The following is a 16289-nucleotide window of genomic DNA, read 5'->3' as shown; positions in this document are numbered from 1 at the left end:
CTGCTATGCCTGCCACAGCTCTTTGAACTGCTGTATGTCGTTGCCCTTCTCCTTCATGCCCTGAGCAAGTTTCTGAGGCTGGAGCAGAACTTCACCTGCACAGCCTCCTCTCCTCACAGATCCAGGAAATCCACCACCTCCCAGGTACTCAAGGCAGGGTACTCCGTGGAGCCAGCATGCTGGGCAGTTGCTATGTGAGAGTTAAAGCAGCGGGAGGAGCATTGCAGTGTACACCTCTAGTTAGGTCAACATAAGCTGCCTTATGTTGACAAAACTATGTCGTGTAGACATGGCCTAACTCAAGCTAGAGATTTGAGTATGGATGAGAGTCTAGGGGTAACAAATAATAACTTGAGTTAATTGTGCTTGAAGACACACCATTAGTCTTTAAGTCTGAAACTGCATCTTGAGGGACCATCTCCCTTCTTTCACCTCATAATTTTAAAATAGTGTAAAGCACAATCAAACAAAAGTATCAGCTTAAAACATGTGCCAGAGTCTCCACCACATCTGAGTACTGCTCAGTGCACGGAAGCAGGATATCTATACCAGTCCCAGTGTGAATTAGAACAACCTAGCACTATAGAAATTTACACTGAAGGCCTTTTGAATCTTTATGCCAATGGAGGATCAATGTGGCTGCAAGGAATCCCGCCACATGCTCTCTCTGTGCCTCTTCATCCCTCTCTATGCTGGGGATGGGAAGGGTGGTTGGCACAAAAGCCAGCTGGGCCTGCTTTATACCAGCAGAGTTCATTGCTGGCCATTCATGGCCATATCTGGCCCTGAGCTTCCAGTGTCAGTAACAATGATTAGTGTGAAAGGATGAAAGCCCTGGGGCTCAACAATTTGGCTGCCGCAAGAAATTATAAAGTAGAAAATATTTACAGTCTATCCCCATTCCTGTAGTACACTTGGGAGATAACATGTTATTTGATGTCCTCATCACATCGTCTTTGCTCCCGTCTCACCATAGGCTGTAGTTCTGTACCATCTTCACTGTTTCGGGGGGTCTTTTGCTTTCTGTTTTTCTCCCATTCTGTTAGCTTGGTGCTGTGATTCACAAAACTCTGCAAAGCAGAAATAAAGGACAAGGTCATCCAGAAATTTAAACTGTTATATAAATCAACAACCTGGTGAAACACTGAAAAGGAGGACAATTAGCATGGAGTGTTAAACCCTTCAACTAGCTACTTCCCAAGTGGATGACACTGGAAACTGGCTATGTCTAGTGGGATGATTACAGCTGTTGAGGAGAAGGCAGTCTCTCTACAACCTCCCTTACTGGAAAGCTTTATTTCCCTCTGCCCCCAAGGGCATGGCAAGTTGCACAGGGAGTTATGGCCAGAGTTGGAGAGCCTGGTAGTAGGGATTAGGAAAGAACATACACAGCAGTGCAGTGCAGACAGGGAGTGGCTATAAATTGCCTTCTTGAGGCACAAATTAAAGTTAGACACATTCTGGCATTTGGCAAATAGTTTGTGGTTGACAGAAGGAGAAGTCTCTCATTTGAAGAAGGAAAAGTTTGGAGGGCAAGACTCCAAAAGGTTCCATGCTCAAGAATCTATCTCTACTCATGACAGAACGTAAACATATGCATAGCCTTAAGCATGTGATTAAGTGTTGTCCTGAATGGGAACAAAAAACCAAATACACCACTACCTTGATATACCACCACCCGATATAACACGAATTCGGATATAACATGGAAAAGCAGTGCTCTGGGGGGCAGGGCTGTGCACTCCGGTGGATCAAAGTAAGTTCAATATAACATGGTTTCACCTATAAACACGGTAAGATTTTTTGGCTCCCAAGGACAGTATTATATTGAGGTAGAGGTGTAACTCTTCTTTTGGCCAAAAGGGTTATATTCATTTATAGGAAGTTTGGGTGTTTAAACCCCCCACCCCAAAAACTGAATTCTGTGAACATTACAAGAAAAATAACGACTACTGTTTCAAATCAGATATTATGGCACTTTTTCTGACGAAATCCATCAAGAGCATCCATCCTGTATGGGTTATTCTGGCTGCTAAATTTATTTTTCATGGACCAGTAATACTGTCTTTGTCACAAGGCATGTGAGGAAAAATGCAGACCTGGCCAGAAAGCAGCATGAAAGGAAAGAACATCATCTGTCTCTTTAACCTTCCTCTCCATACGAAAGAAAAGGTCTATGTACATTTAAACATTCCACATGCTAGTAACTATAGTACCTTTTACCATCACTAACTACTGAATATTTGTTTAAACTAAAATTGTCTTCCTAATCTTTCGAATGATTCTCCATCATGTATCATCAGGAGCCTGGCACAGGAATTCTCATGGTACAGATAAACAACCCAGTGGAAAGAGACTGATTAAGTTTGCCAGACAAGGATGAGGTTTGTTCAAAATTGTAGTGTCTTCAGGGCTTACCATAGCTACCTGAACAACTGCTGAAAACTAGAGGGAACATTTCTGGATGCAAGTTAAGATACATTACATCTACATTTCTAGTTTTAGGTCTTCATGATGTAGATGGGGACTCTACATACTGGGTCACCTATTAATTTGTTAAGCACCAATAATGTATTTAACCCATGAAAAACATAAACGAAGATGGTCTTTATCCAGAGAGGCTGGGTCTAAAAGACTAAAGCAGATGCACTGGGAGACCCAATGGGAGATGTTAACTTTATTATATAATTTGTATCCTTTAGTCCACATCTTCTAAGGAGCTGGAGAAGGCATTTATTGTGGGTTAGTTTTTATGGGTGGGGGGAGGAGGGGAGAGCAAATCTTAGGCACAAGAACACCACTTGATCAATACACTATTAAAACGTATTACTGAATTTATCTGCCTGCTAATGTGTCTACAAGAGTTTACCAGTAATTCTTGATCCATGAAGTATGGCTTCTCTGGAGATCCATCATTTGTTTCCATATCAATAGCAAAACAAAAGAACAGGGCATCCATGACCACTTCGAAAACCGACAAAAAGCTGTGGGCTACCAAGCAGGCAAAAAGTGCAACTAGCAACAAAGGAACTACCCATACATGGAACTCACGATGGTAGTTAAATGCCATTAGCCCTCCAAAAACTGTGAAACATACAACAAACACCTGTATAAAGGGGGAAAAAAGGAAGCAGCTATATTACAATATGCACCAAAGCTATGGCAAATATTTTATTGGCTAATCTTTTAAAGATGATTTATTTCACAAAAAGGAGAGACGGCTTGAGATCAATCAATTTGAAACCATCTAGCTGTTCACACAGGACACGTGGATACACAGATTTACTATCATTGTTATTCTTGTCCTCCCATCCATGTCCCTGCCATATGTTTGTTATACCCACTTGTCATGCCTTGTCTTAAAATTAGACTAAGTTCTAACGGGCATTACCTCTCTCTTACCATGTGTTTGTGCAGCATTTAGTGCAATGAGGCCTCTGGGTGCTTCTGTAATACTAATGATAATAATGAAGTAAATATAATAAGCGGTGAACTAAGTTACTCCAACAAAAATGCAAGAACCTGATTCTCCTCTCATCAAGCTCATTTTACATTAGTGTAACTCCATGACTTCAACAGAGTCATACTCCCGATTTACTTAGTGTATGTGAAAAGAGAATCAGTCTCAAATCTTTGTCTTCATTATTACAGGACTGGGCCTATAGTTAGTCTATAATTATGAGTTTATACATGGACTTTGTAAATTAGAGTCTCTTACCTTTCCTAGAAAAATAATGAAGTCTCCAAAGCAATTAATGAATGCTATATTAGCAGAATTCTTTGCTAAAATAAAGAGAGCATCCTTTGCCGAGGTACAAAAATTTGTCCCATTTATGGCCGTTGTGGTGTATACGTGCTGAAATGAGAGAATAAAAAGGGAGAAATTTTTTAATCTGGAATTTACTATGGGAAAAGGAAAGCCTTAAAATATCTTTGGAAATACCAATGTTGTGCTTGCACACACAAGAGTTATTTTGCATAGTCTTGCAGTTTAATTTCAAGCAAGTATATTAAACTGTAACTTCAAACTGATTTTTCACATAACTTCTGCACTAGGTAAAAAAGGACAAAAGTAAAATTTGTGTTTCTGAAACTACCTCTTTCCAATTTCTTTTGGAACACTGCAGAGCCACACCCATGTCCTTAGGTAACGAATAACTAATATGACATGTAAACTACAATGAAACTCGTATCTGGACATATGGCATGCTCGCCGCCTTTTCGATGTATATGCCAGCTAGAGTGTTGTGTTTGGTAAATTGTACAAATGAAACAAAAAGTAACATTTGTTATCAAACTATTCAGATTTAAAAATCAATGACTAAACGAGTTTTATATGTGACCCTTTCACTTACTATTGAGCTTTTGAATTTTCATGGACCCATAACCATAAAAAAAAAAAAACTACTTCACAGAAAGACAAAAGAATAATAAGAGTGGCAGGGAGCGTCGGGACTAGATCAGTTGGTCTTATGTGGGGAAAATATATGTTGATTTCAGTGGAAATTGAGGGCACTCAGGATTTTCAAGTAGGTACCGAGAATTTTGCAAGATTTTAGTATTATTTGTCTCCAGGTGGAGTTTTGCAAAGGCAGACTGGAGGATAGCCTTATCATCTACTTCTATAGGATTCTTCTAGCATCTTTTCAAAATAGCTTATATCAACATAATGGATAGAAATCATCAATGAGGAGTTGAATTAGTATCTGAATAAGGAGCAGGAAAAATGCCACTTGATATATAAAATATAATTATGCTATTATACTAGTTTTTGAAAAAAGAAGCCAGATTACACAGTATTAAAAACATTGGTTAAGTTTGGCATGCTCACTAAGACTAACAGAATGCAAGAGATTTTGTGCAAAAGGAATTTGATGGCCTCACCGTTTATTTAGGGATGAGAATACCTTCTGCTTTGCTTGTGAATGAAAAAAATTCTCAGTCTGCTGAAGGAAATATTTTTTTCTGGATTTCTGGTCTAACTTTCCACTTTCTTATTATAAATCAAAATATAGAGCTGCCCAGCATAACATCTATCTACTTTACATATTCCTAGAATGCCCATGACTTGATAACTAATATCTAGGCACCAAGTCCTGGTGTAACATAAACTATGACATGACTGTATTTTAAAATATTTTAAAAAGGGAATTCATAAAAGCAAATTAAGACTTTTGGAATAAATGCAGTAATACAGCGTTTCTCAAACTGGGGTCAACGCTTGTGTAGGGAAAGCCCCTGGCGGGCCGAGACAGTTTGTTTACCCGCCCCGTCTGCAGATCCGGCTGATGGTGGCTCCCACTGGCTGCGGTTCACTGCTGCAGGCCCATGGGAGCTGCTGGAAGCAGCGGCCAGTAAGTACCTCGGCCTGCGCCGTTTCCAGCAGCTCCCATTGGCCTGGAACGGCGAACCGCAGCCAGTGGGAGCCGCGATCGGCCGGACGTGTGGACGGGGCAGGTAAACAAACTGGCCCAGCCTGCCAGGGGCTTTCCCTACAAAAGCAGCGACCCCAGTTCGAGAAACACTGTAGTAGCAGAATATTCATTTTATCTGATGAGACAAGGGAAACAGTTTCAGTTCCTAAATCAGTGAAACTGCACAGTGGGGTCATGTAAGCAATGATGCTCTTTCATTGGGAAATTATTATATAGCACCAAATGTGTTCCAAGCGCTTCCACAGAGCTTAAAATAATTAAATGTCAAGACTGATTTCTACAGCACTAGGCAATACATACATAGGACAGCGGAATGGACACAGAACGTAGAACGTTTGCATGAATATCTGCTTGTTCATATTATTTAAAATAAGCTGGTTAGAAAAACAGACTCCTGTACTAGATAGTTTCATTTCTACTCAAGCTGCTCCTTTTCCTTGCCAGTACCGTAACAATGTCTGTGCAGGGTATAAAAATATTAGCTAAAGTATCTGTTATTAATAATAATTAGTAATACTATGGGCATAGCATGTCTTCCATCTGAAGATCTCAATGCACTTTACAAGCTTTGATGGATTTAGTTAACACTCTGTGACACTATTTGCCTTCAGTATCCTAAGCGTAAAGGCTATGTACCTGGTCCTGCTCCACTGAAATGGGTGTGAGTTTTGCCATTAACTTCAATGAAAGCAGGACTGGACTCTACTTATATAACTGGCACAGTCTCTTCTCTTGAATATCAGGAGAATACTATGTACTTTTGTACAAACACTATTTCCATCCTTCAAAAGACAAAAATGCACTTGCCAGCTATGTTGGGATGTGAATGGCATCTGCATGATGATTTATGGTACTACAAGCAAACAAAGCAGAAACAGAAGCAGCAGCAGCATTTAGTCAATGCTCTGAAATTTCAAACCATATAAACATTAACCAAATCACCACAACACTCGGAAAGGCAGACAGGTAAGTAATAATACAATATTACAGGAGTAAAAAGAAGCACAAAGAGATTGAGTGAGTTGACCAACATCACAAAAGCAGATAGTGACTGAGGCAGAATTAGAACTCAGGAGTTCCTGGCTTTCACAGTGCAGGCTAAATCTCCTAAACCAAGGTATCTCCATGCTTTGAACAAATTTACAGATACAAGATAAAATATATGGTTTAGAGAGCAATTCCATGCACTTTAATCACGTTTTACTAGTTTATTATACAAACAAACAATGAAATAACACATTGGTTCCACACACATAAAACCTCAGTCTCACAGTTCAGGTCTCTATGTTCCTAATCCATTAAACCACTTATGTACCTGCCTAATTTTAAGCATGCGAACAGGCCTACCTGCGTGGTTGACATTAAGCACATTACTGGAGGGTTTTGTTGGATGGTGGCCTTAGCCACTGTGAAGAACTAGGGCTATTATGCCTGTATATAAAAGAGTTCTGGTTGGTATTGTGAAGTTGATTTAGGAAAAACTGCTGTATCACAGGTGTCTATATGTATGTGGATCCACCACTGCTGGCAGATACACGCCAGACTGATACAATGGAGGGTCTTAGGACTCAGTGACCCTAGTCAGGTACAATGAATGAGCTGCATCTTTACAAAACCAGTTTTGGCTCAATCACCTGAAGAGTGGAAGAAATAAGGAAGGAAGGAGCAGTAGAAACTTACCTAAAAGGTAGAACAAAGGAAGCCAGCAGGATTTAAAAAGCAAGCCACACAGGAATATGAGAGCCAGACAGGAGGAAGCAGCAAGGGGGAGGAGAGAGCAAGGTCACCCAGGATGTAGTAGCCTCATGGGGCAAGGTGCTCTGACCACTTTCCTACGCCCAGATGACCCCATGGGACTCCAACCCCAGTCCAAAAGAATGCCCTGGAGTTATGAGGAAACTGAGACAAAGATGTGAATTTAGTGTTTATTATTTTGAATGGGGGAGGGATAGCTCAGTGGTTTGAGCACTGGCCTGCTAAACCCAGGGTTGAGAGTTCAATCCTTGAAGAGGCCATTTAGGGATCTGGGGCAAAAATCTGTCTGGGGATTGGTCCTGCTTTGAGCAGGGTTTTGAACTAGATCTCCTGAGGTCCCTTCCAACCCTTATATTTTAGGATCAAGTATAAAAGAGAATAAATGTGTTAGACATGCAGATTGTGTGTGCATGTTAACTGCTTCACAACCGCTGCATGCACCTTAGAGAATTAAACTATAAACCAGAAACTTAATCCCTTGGGGTGGAGTTCTTGGGAGAGGATGTGTTTAACTACAAGGTAGCTTGAGGGGTCACCACTGCACCCAGAGGGATTAGACAGCTGGACAGCAAGTTCCAGATCACAAGGGGGTGCTAGATGGAAGGTCTGAACCCTGAAAATGTGCCTAGGGACCGAGAAATGGCTGGACTCCATTCATACACCAGGGGCTTAAAAACACACAGGAATCTAGAGCGAAAGAGGCTTGGATTTCCCTCACAATAGTACTAGTGAGTGGCTGAAAAGGGGCACTTGCTAGGATCTGCAACAATCACCAGCAACCACCACACAGACAGACAGAGACAATAGCTAAATCAGTGTCCCCAAACTGAGCAGTTACAATAGTTAACACACCACATTATATTCAGCCTAACGCCTATTTTGAAAGAGCATCCCAAATCCTAAATCACAAGGAGCATTTCCAACATGTTATGAAATCTTAAATGCTCCGTTGTTTTCTAGTTAGTGGGAGAATTCACTAACTCATTTCCTTGCATGGAAAGATATATTTGCTGAGTAAGAGAAGGTAAATCAAAAAGTCAGTTTAGAATTTGCTTTCATTTGGAAACAGGCAATATAAATGTTTTTCAATAGATTTTAAACTTTTCCCTTAGTCACTAGATTCTGTTTAATACACTAGCGATTTTCCACTAGCGCAGTCCTTCCCAAAGGACTACAGGCAAGCAGTTATGACATCAGAGCTGCGCCATAAATCAAAGGGCCTGGGATGCAGTAGATAAGATACAACCTCACTCCTTCACCAAAAAGAATTAACGTATCAAAACTACTTTTGTGAAGAACACAGCCCTCTGCTTTGAAGCCTGGGAACCAGACATATTTCTCAGTATCAGGACAGATAAATAAGGAATGTGAATGTTTACATATTTTCTAATACCACAGTATGCAAGAAAACTATTTAGAAAAAACATCCTTCTATATTTCACAACACAGAATGTCAAGGGTCTTGGAAAAACTGACCTGCTAGTTTCATGAGAAAAGTACTGTGGCAGAGATCCAGGCCTTAAATTCTCTGTCTGTTGAGAATAATTGCTACTTTGTATAACAGCTGAACACAGTCCTCCATTGAAGGATTGGCTATAACAAAATGAGCTCAGTGAAAAAGAATTGCCATAGCAACAGAGTCGTCTTAAAAAAGAAGCCAAACCCAAGCTCCTTAGATATCCCATTTCAGCTTCTTCTGGCCAGCCTGGCCTAATTTTCTCTTTGCTTCAATAGAGCCGCAGACTCTAGAGGGCCGGCCTGCAATGTGGTGGATCTGAGTTTGAATCCTGAGTGCCATAGAGACATGCTCAGAGAATGAAAGCTGGATAAATAAGAGACTACGATGCAACTCTGGCTAGCTTACAGAGCAGTATCAGAGCAGACTCTGGAGGAAGTCATGTCATGCCATCTTTGAATAGAGGGAAGAAACAGAGCAACATGGGGCCTGTGAGAACTGCAACAGGGAGGAAGTGCAGGACTCCTTCAGTGCCTTGGAAAATACCATCTCTTGAAGTCTCAAGAAATTAAAAAGTGCTACTCATCCAAAGGGCTGCATTAAAACACCAGTCCACCAATATTGCGGCCCTCCAACAACTTTCCTGACGTGCCCTACACAGACTCAAGGCCAACCTTTCTCAACTCCTTGATCTTCAACCCTTTCCATCCTTGAATCCTTGACCCGCTCAAGGGACTATGCATGCCCCTCCACTGTCTTCTTGTTCTTTTCCATGCATGTAATCTAGTCCCTCCCTGGCTATCAAAGACAGATTAGTACTAGCAGCACATTCTCTGTCTCAGCCCCATTCCTCTCCTTCAGCAACTCACTGCTGCATCTGGGTTTCCTCTCAACCATGGGACCTAACCATAAGGATCCTGCCTCTATTGACCCGTAGCCATAATGTATGTTCTCTGTAGTTAGTGCTACATTGATGTTCATTTGGATGTTCTCAAACAAACCTGCGCTGAGCCCCAGCATTGCTCAGGAGTTACCCGTCTCAAAAGCAATGTTTCTGAATTCCTTGGCACCTGCTTCCTTGTTTTAAAAAGGAAGTTCCATTTGGCAGACACTAATGGACAATCATAGATCAGAGTCAGGTCTATGAACTACACTTGCAATTAACTGAGAGCTTATTATGGAGTCAAAAGTTCAGTTCAACCTGCATCAATGGAATCATAGGCCAGTACAGTAGAATTGTTCTCTAATTCCCACATGGTAAACCATACAATAGAATATATAAAACTGAAGGAGTTTTTATTTCCTGTTGAGGCATTTATGAAGGCCCTTAGGGAAAGCAAATAAGCTTTTTAAAAAAAATATGATTTAACTGAAACTATTCATTCTTTTAGTTGACTGTGTTTTTGAGATGCCTGAAAACTTTAGCCTACCATCTAGTACCAAATCAGTCAGTAACATTAAAACACAGTGTGATGGAGTAGGGGCTGCTGGTGTGGGGAATGGGAGAGCAGGGGATGTCTTTAGGTGAGGGACAGGATCTTTAAGCCTGTAACCTGAGCCAGGAAGCAGGGAGGGGGGTCAGCACCTGTGCCCAGAAAGCGGGACAAAGGGATCGGCCGGCAGGAGGAGAGGCAGGGCAGTTTGGGTTTGGGGCAGTGTGGGCGGAACTCAGGGTATCCTAGCTAGGATCCAAGCACCCTGAAAGCCCAGAAGGACTCGATGGAGGGGTCCTGACTGTGCCTGCGAGCTCTGCTGTAACCTGTGTTCCTGTTGTCCAATAAATCTTCTGTTTTACTGGCTGGCAAAAAGTCACTGTGGGGTCCAGGAAGAGGGGTGCAGGGCCGGACTTCCCCAGACTCCGTAACACACAGTAATTTTGGGAGGATGGGGATGGGAAGAGGTATCTGATGGGGTAAGATAGTAAGAATGTTTGGCAGTCTGCAGAAGAAAGTGTATTTATATTAGCGTTTCTCGATTTTGTCTGCATCCACATCACTTTTGCACAAGGTATTTTAATCCCATGACCACAAAGCTCTTGCCAGACTGCCACTCAAAGGTTTAAATGACAGAAGAAAGCACACCAGGAGACATGAATATGATCGTTAACCAGGGTTACCATTACTTTTATATTTATATAATAAGGCAGTTAAAATAATTTCATAATTTTGCTGAATTTCAGTACCAATAAATGGTGAGCCATAACACTGGCTATTATCACTAATGGCCGCCACAAGGTTCTATATACCATTTCAGCCTCAAAATCATGGTGCAGATTAGAATAAAGAAACCACAAGCTTCTCAGCAATTCCTTCAGAAACCTATGTGCTGCACTTTGGAATGGGTGCTTGCCAGTTGGCTGCAGATCAATCCAAACCGGACATAGAAAAGCAAAATTATACTTCTGGTGATGTACTATAAAATACATTTATTGAAACAAAACTAAGGAAGGAGAGATGTCTTTGAAATACCCAAAGTTAAGGCACTGCCACAACTATTTAAAAGAGGAGACAGAAATTGTGACTACCAAACCAAAAAAAAGGGGATTATTTTTACGGAAGAGAAATTCCAATCCACCAGATTTTACTTGAGATGATTTGGAAAGGTTTATCTGGGCCTTACTGAAACCATGACTGGAAGATGATGAAAAATCTATGGTAATTCTAACAAATTCTGGCAAACAGAAGGATAATGATTTTGTATTCATAATGCACCTTTCATCCAGATAGATCCCAGAGAGTTTTACTAATGTATTATACACATACAAATCAGAAATACAGTAGATTTGGGGTGAACTGTTTTAACATAGTAACGTTACGCCACAGGACAGGATCTAGTTGCAAGTACAGAGGGAATTTAGGCAGGCAGAATATAATTACCCAAATTGTAGTCCAAACAGAACATTGGGTTAACACTGCTGCTTATGCAGAAAGTGTCATTGAATCTTTAATGATTATAAGCGGCCACTGCAACAGAACTCTATAGTCAGCACATTATAATTATTAGTGAATAACAAGTAACCCAGGTAATGGCAGGATGTCTTTGACGGTATGTCTCTACTGTAATTAAAAGCCCACTGCTGGCCCACAGGGCTGTTTAACTGTAGTGCAGACGTTCGGGCTCATGCTGCAGCCTGAGCTCTGGGATCCTCCCACTTTGCAGGATATTAGAGCCTGGGCTCCAGCCCGAGCCTAAACATCTACATCGCAATTAAACAGCCCTTAGGTTGAGCCTGCGAACCCCCATCACCTAGCACAGGCCACCAGTGGTTTTTTTATTGCAGTGTAGATATCCCCTTAGGCATCTCTTGAGCAAGGTCCTTAGAGACCTGAATGAGACTCAGATGAGTGCTTTGGGATTAATATTCACTTCCAAGAGGCTGTGTTTGAACTGAGTTGAGGGGAGAAGAACATAAGACATTAATATATACCAGCTGTTTTCTAGCCTAGGACCTGATGCTTTGAGTTAGTGAACTGAAGACAGAAGAGTGGAGATACAGCAGTGCAGATAATCCTGAAAATCCACAGACAAGGGACATTTATTCAGTGAACAGGCCTTAATGGAAGGTCTAGGGAGAAGGTAATCAGTAAGAGGTTCTTATTGCCTGAGCCACTTTTGAAATCTGCGGATGAGTGAAAGGGCAGTTATAATCTCTTTCCGTTATTTAGAGATCTAGCATCCTGTTCAGGTTTTGGTATATTTAATATTAATGTCATGCTGTTCTGCACATCCAAGCTACTGTTTCTATTCCACATGCAGTGTCTGCAGGTTTTTAGATATAGCATGTGAACAAATATCTTTTGGACTGTACCATTTAGATAAAAAGGAAAGAAAGGCAGAATAAGAAGCCTAAATGGATCCACACTTGAACAATATTATGTTGTAACAGATGATTAAGGGGGATCACCAAATCCACACAGCACTGGACAGTTAAAACAACATAGTAAAATACCCTATTGTTGGCAATGGGCTAATTTTCCACCTGTAGGAGGTGCACATGAAAATCAGGGCCCAAGTTTAAAATCTCATCTGAAAGATGGCATATCCAGCTGCACAGTGTCCGCTCACAACATAAATGTACCACTGGGTTGATACTATCTCACAGATAAGAGTGCTATAGTCTGAATCACCAAGATTACTTCCTGGGGCACTTGTTATTCCTCTGCAAGTTTCCCATCCAAGTACTGATCCATTCAAAACCCTGCTTAGCTTGCAAGATCAGAATTTGCGTCAATCACATTACTTAATTTCTCCTCAGAGACAGGTAGGAGAAGAAAATATCAGTGTTGGAATGATGGGGAGAGATTTGTAATCATTTTTTTAAAATGTGATTTCTTCCCACCTATCAGAGTTCTCAATGGATTTCTTTTTAGAATTCCCAGGTAATGATGCATTTGCTAAGGGAATATTGTCACCGATGAACAAGACTGTGACAAAGGACAAACAGAGAATGGAAAATGTGAGTACACGCAGTAACTCTAGGATCAACTTCAATGACAACTGTTCTACATTTGAGTAACTTAAACCCCTCTTAAAGCTTTTAGTACTTTTCAGGTTTTTTTTAAAAATATCAGAAATATACAGACAGGCCAAATTTTTAAAAATGAGTTCCTAAAGTTAGGTTCAAACCTAAGCAGGGCTAGCCGGGAGGGGGGGGGGGGACGGGGACGCAGGGCAAGTGGGGCAATTTGCCCCAGGCCCGGAGCCCCACAGGGGCCTCCACGAGAGTTTTTTGGGGCCCCTGGAGCAGGGTCCTTCACTTGCTCCGGGGGCCCCAGAAAACTCTCGCGGGGCCGGGGACCCCGGAGCTTCTTCCGCTCCAGGTCTTCGGCGGCAATTCGGCGGCGGAGGGTCCCTTCCACCACCAAATTGCTGCCAAAGCGGGACCCGCTGCCGAAGTGCCGGGTCTTCGGTGGCAATTCAGTGTCGGGGAGCCCCTGCTGCGGGTCTTAGGGGTACTTCAGGGGCGGGTCCCAGAGCAGAAGGACCTCCCCGCCGACAAAATACTGCCAAAGCGGGGACCCCCGCCACTGAAGACCCCAGGCCCTCTGAATCCTCTGGGCGGTCCTGAACCTCAGTCCAAATTCAGAAACTAGATAGGTGGCCTCGTTTTCAGAAGTGCTGAACACTCAGCAACTTCTACGGATTTCAATGAGAGTAGCTGAATGTGCAGCACTCTTGAAAATCAAGCCACTTATTTAGACACCTAAAACTGGGCTTGTATTTTTGAAAATCTTGGTCACAATTTTGCAAACTTGAAGCCTGGTTCAGATTTATTTACCTAATCATCCCCCAAAAACCTGCATACACCTTATTTTGTGGGAGGAGGGGGGGAAGGATTAGACAAACTGATTATCCTGGATAATACACTCATCTGTGCTTGCTCTTACTTTTTTCATACAGCTATAACTTCTATAGGTTACTTTACAAAAGGTTTATGGTTATCTTCTTTTCTAACCTTCTCCCATATGCTACACTGCTCTGTTTTACAAAGCTGGAGCCATGCTCATCTTTGCCAAAAACATATCCAAACAAACAATTATTTAACAACAGGCAAAGTAATATGATCTTGAATTTAAAAAACTCAAAACAACAACAAAACCACACAAAAAACAACCCTCAGTTTGTTTTTTTTTTTAAGGTCTATTTTTTACTACAATGGCCAAGGAAAATAACAGGAAATCTTTTAACAAAGTAAGAACTGAAGCACAAGCCTTTGACCCAAGCAGACAGCATTACAATAATTAGGTATTCTTGTAACAAAAGCACAAATAACATACAACAGCAGCTGGCGAAACCGAATGTTTTTATATTGCCTATCATCTTCGAAGGGCAGGAAGCCAAGGTGAAGGGTGACAATAACATGCTTGGAGTCCAAACTAACTACAAGGCTCTTAACCAAGGCAGTGACCATGAGATCTAACCCAGAATGTGAGCCAAGAAAGTTCATCCCATGGAATTCATGATTTTGTTGAACAAGAATTTAGTGTGGTCTGGACTAAGACGTATCCTATTTCTTTCAAGCCATTCAGCATTCATTTTCATTTATGCAGCCACTTTAAAATAGCAAAGTGCAGCTCTAGCAGAATCTGATTTAAGAGTTATCAAAGCTCAACTTGTACTGCCCAATGGCATCTTCAGAACTGTAGCATACGAAGTATTAAAGGGGACTGGAGTGAAACAAGAACCCTGATGAACACCATACATAATCTTTAGGGTGAAGAAGATCTTCTTACTGTTTCTACTCTAATGGCAAAGGATGTCAGAGCCACCATAGATGATGAAGGGACATTGTAAAAATACAAGAAATAAGTATAGACAAGAATGGAGATGGAGTTAGGGGAAATGTGGAAGAAAGGACCAGGAAGAAAAGAATAGAATTCAAGTATTTGAAAACTGGCAGTATGTAGAAGATCAATCATTTCCAATAAAAACACCTTGGAAAATAGTTTAAAAAGTTGTCTTTCTAAGAAAGGGAATACTGTATTTTGTGGATGTTCCATTTTGGTTTATATTCCAGATAAAGTAATACTGAAAATCAGAAAAGACCAGTAAGAGAGTTTTTTCTGTTAGTGAAAGCTCCCAGGGTGGACAGTTATTTATCTATCTAGATTGTATTACAAACTCTTCAGGGCAAGCACCATGTATTTTACTGTTTGTCTAGTGCTCAACACAATTAGTTCCCTATACTGAATGAATAAGGCCTCTAGGTACTGTTTGTCCTACAAACACAATAATAAATAATAAGCCACACAGTGTCCACGAGCCATCAGGAGCTGGACATCACCTTCTGTTAGGCTTCTTGCATCCTCTAGATCCTCCATTTGAGCCCTCGACATCTCAACAGCCTGTCACCTGACTCACAGAACCCTCTGGCTTTCTAAACCTTGAAGAAGATAGGGAAGGGCCACTGTAGTTTTTCTAATAAGATCTTTCTAAATCGGGGTTCTCATCTTGAGGTTGGTATCCCCCAGGGGGTGGCAGGGTTATTACATGGGGGGGTCATGAGTTGTCAGCCTCCACTCCAAATTCCACTTTGCCTCCAGCATTTATAATGGTGTTAAATATATAAAAATGTGTTTTTATTTATAGGGGGGGGGTATGTCACACTCAGAGGCTTGCTATGCGAAAAGGGTCACCAGTACAAAAGTTTGAGAACCACTGCTACACCATCCTTTACACCCAGCTACTTATAGCTGTTTGTAATCTCTCTGTTGCTTTGCCACAGGCACCTCTGGATACGCAAGTGAAACAAACAACCCATAAAACTCCCCAAATATAGTTGGAGAAATGCTGCCAACACCTATCTTCAGTTTGTCTACACAACTTTGTTTTTAAAACTCAAGTTAATTGATTGCCAGTTGACTGGGGTTAGCGGTACACGTGTACATACTAGTCTGGACACCTCAAAAATGTTTGTGGTGCATCCAGACTCGCATGGACAAATGTGCTAGCTAACTCAAGTTAATCAGCAATCAATTAATTTGAACGCAGACTCAGACTTCAAGGTCAGAAGGGACCATTATGATCATCTAGTCTGACCTCCTGCACAACGCAGGCCACAGAATCTCACCCACCCACTCCTGTAACAAACCTCTAACCTATGTCTGAGTTATTGAAGTCCTCAAATCATGGTTTAAAGACCT

General features: G+C 41.4%; 1 protein-coding gene across 5 annotated transcripts in view; it reads right to left on the bottom strand.

Annotated features, from left to right (window-relative positions):
• Nucleotides 1-920: 920 nt before the first annotated feature.
• The window catches only part of SLC44A3 (solute carrier family 44 member 3), a 167065-nt gene continuing 151696 nt past the window's right edge, over nucleotides 921-16289 (bottom strand). For all 5 annotated transcript variants that reach the window (XM_032777864.2, XM_032777869.2, XM_032777865.2 and 2 more), the window contains 3 exons: nucleotides 3719-3856; nucleotides 2870-3106; nucleotides 921-1070 (listed from right to left, as the gene is read on the bottom strand). In XM_032777864.2, coding sequence (XP_032633755.2) covers nucleotides 930-1070; nucleotides 2870-3106; nucleotides 3719-3856 — 516 coding nt within the window. In that variant the 3' untranslated portion in view covers nucleotides 921-929. The remainder of the gene's footprint in view (nucleotides 1071-2869; nucleotides 3107-3718; nucleotides 3857-16289) is intronic.

This window comes from Chelonoidis abingdonii, chromosome 7, assembly GCF_003597395.2.
Source record: "Chelonoidis abingdonii isolate Lonesome George chromosome 7, CheloAbing_2.0, whole genome shotgun sequence".
Taxonomy (NCBI): Eukaryota; Metazoa; Chordata; order Testudines; family Testudinidae; genus Chelonoidis; species Chelonoidis abingdonii.
Note: the sequence above shows the minus strand (reverse complement) of the source record. Positions and strands in the feature narration are given on the sequence as shown.